This window comes from Cherax quadricarinatus, chromosome 74 (genome assembly GCF_038502225.1).
Source record: "Cherax quadricarinatus isolate ZL_2023a chromosome 74, ASM3850222v1, whole genome shotgun sequence".
NCBI lineage: Eukaryota > Metazoa > Arthropoda > Malacostraca > Decapoda > Parastacidae > Cherax > Cherax quadricarinatus.
The window spans coordinates 20427524-20430115 of NC_091365.1; the positions used below are offsets into that span (position 1 = coordinate 20427524).

A 2592-nucleotide genomic window follows, 5' to 3' on the forward strand; every position below is an offset into this window, starting at 1 on the left:
AGTCCTGGAGTTGGGAAGTACAGTGCCTGCACTCTGAAGGAGGGGTGTTAATGTTGCAGTTTAGAAACTGTAGTGTAAAGCACCCTTCTGGCAAGACAGTGATGGAGTGAATGATGGTGAAAGTTTTTCTTTTTCGGGCCACCCTGCCTTGGTGGGAATCGGCCAGTGTGATAATAAAATAATAAAATAAAATAATATATATATATATTTTAGTGAAGGGATTCAGGGACACCGGTTATTTTATATAGTCGGACTTGAGTCCTGGAAATGGGAAGTACAATGTCTGCACTCTGAAGGAGGGGTTTGGGATATTAGCAGTTTGGAGGGATATGTTGTGTATCTTTATACGTATATATTTCTAAACTGATGTGTTCTGAGCACCTCTGCAAAAACAGTGATTATGTGTGAGTGAGATGAAAGTGTTGAATGATGATGAAAGTAATTTCTTTTTGGGGATTTTCTTTCTTTTTGGGGCACCCTGCCTCGGTGGGAGACGGCCGACTTGATATATATATATATATATATATATATATATATATATATATATATATATATATATATATATATATATATATATATATATATATATATATATTTTTATATATATATATATATATATATATATATATATATATATATATATATATATACAAATAATGCACATAAATGTGCTAACGCCACATGTTCTATGCTACCATCAGTGCCATATTTGAAGGTCTGTGCCAAACAACAATGTCACAAATGTTCCGTGCCACAAATTCACAAACTATAATATGAATAATGTTCATGGAAGTTTTACCTGAGAATTTGCATCTTTAATCAATGCACAAAGATGTACACTGAGGAAATTTATACTTGGGTAATTATGTGAGTGGCTTGATAAGTGAGGTGACTGTGCGGGCAGGACTGGTGCGTTGCAGGAGACCTAGTGGCCCTTCTGATGACCTAGTGGCCCTTCTGATGACCTAGTGGCCCTTCTGATGACCTAGTGGCCCTTCTGATGACCCGTTTATAATACCAGAGTTGTGCTACATGTTTCTTTAAACTAAACTCCTTGATACTGAATTGTATTTTGTACTTGGATTAGCGTAGCTTCCAGGCAACTGCGTTATGTTTAGTCCACTTCTTATGTGACCAGCTGGGTGCTAGGTGTCTTATGTGACCAACTTGGCAATAGGTGTCTTCTTATGTGACCAGCTGGGTGCTAGGTGTCTCATGTGACCAGCTGGGTGCTAGGTGTCTTATGTGACAAGCTGGGTGCTAGGTGTCTTATGTAACCAGCTGGGTGCTAGGTGTCTTATGTGACCAACTGGGTGGTAGGTGTCTTTCCAAGACATAAGAAGCACAGTCTGGTCTCTGTATAACACAGTCATTATTCACGTCGAGTCCTGCTGCTGGTGTACTGCCACCCTAACCTGTACTTTACTGCAGATATCTCCCCTAGTACTTTTGGTTACAACAGCCATGTGAAATAATGCACTCATTTGCTGGACTCACAACACTTCCGTTTGATATAGAGTAACCAGACTGCGCACCTGATGTCTTGTCCAGCTGGTCATGAAAGAAATGTACCGAACTAGAGGCAGATGCCTCGATGCTGCTCTACTCGGAACACAAAATACAATCTAATAGAATCAAAGAGTTTTCATCTTAGCTAAGCCTCCAGCACAACTCATTTAGCATAAAATTGTCATCATCGAAAGGATCGGTACACTTCCCGTAGTGGTTCAGACTCCATTTACGCAGTGACCCAGCCACTAGCTTGACTGCACTGACCCAGCCACTAGCTTGACTGCACTGACCCAGCCACTAGCTTGACTGCACTGACCCAGCCACTAGCTTGACTACACTGACCCAGCCACTAGCTTGACTACACAGACCCAGCCACCAGCTTGACTACACAGACCCAGCCACTAGCTTGACTACACTGACCCAGCCACTAGCTTGACTACACAGACCCAGCCACTAGCTTGACTACACAGACCCAGCCACTAGCTTGACTACACTGACCCAGCCACTAGCTTGACTACACAGACCCAGCCACTAGCTTGACTACACTGACCCAGCCACTAGCTTGACTACACAGACCCAGCCACTGACCCAGCCACTAGCTTGACTACACAGACCCAGCCACTAGCTTGACTACCCAGACCCAGCCACTAGCTTGACTGCACAGACCCAGCCACTAGCTTGACTACACAGACCCAGCCACTAGCTTGACTTCACTTCATTAATTTGCTTACTATTCATCCCTGTGTCTTGACTGAAGAAGCTTGACCATAGGCGACGCGTCAGTAAAGTTATTCTCAGTTGTCTTTTTTCCCATTTCATTTCTTTTTGCCATTTGTCTCCATGTTTCTTGCTGCCGACAGTGCCAACAGTGATGATCGAGGGTCAGAGTGAGCGTCACATCCAGAGAGGCAGCGTCCTGTCAGTGACATGTGTGGTGCATCACCAACCACACTCTGCACCGGACCACATCCTCTGGTACCATGGATCAACCAACATTGACTACGACGCCTCCAGGGGTGGCATCTCAATCCAGGTAGGCGATCATAGGTAATCTTTTTTTAATAAACAAAACTGAGTACA

The 2592-nt window shown here is 43.4% G+C and overlaps 1 protein-coding gene across 1 annotated transcript in view; it reads left to right on the forward strand.

Moving 5' to 3' along the window:
* Window positions 1-2563, forward strand: part of LOC128700220 (uncharacterized) — a 132576-nt gene extending 130013 nt beyond the window's left edge. Inside the window, exon 6 of the mRNA XM_070100651.1 lies at window positions 2373-2563. Within this exon, the coding sequence (XP_069956752.1) occupies window positions 2373-2563 (191 nt within the window). The remainder of the gene's footprint in view (window positions 1-2372) is intronic.
* Window positions 2564-2592: the final 29 nt, after the last annotated feature.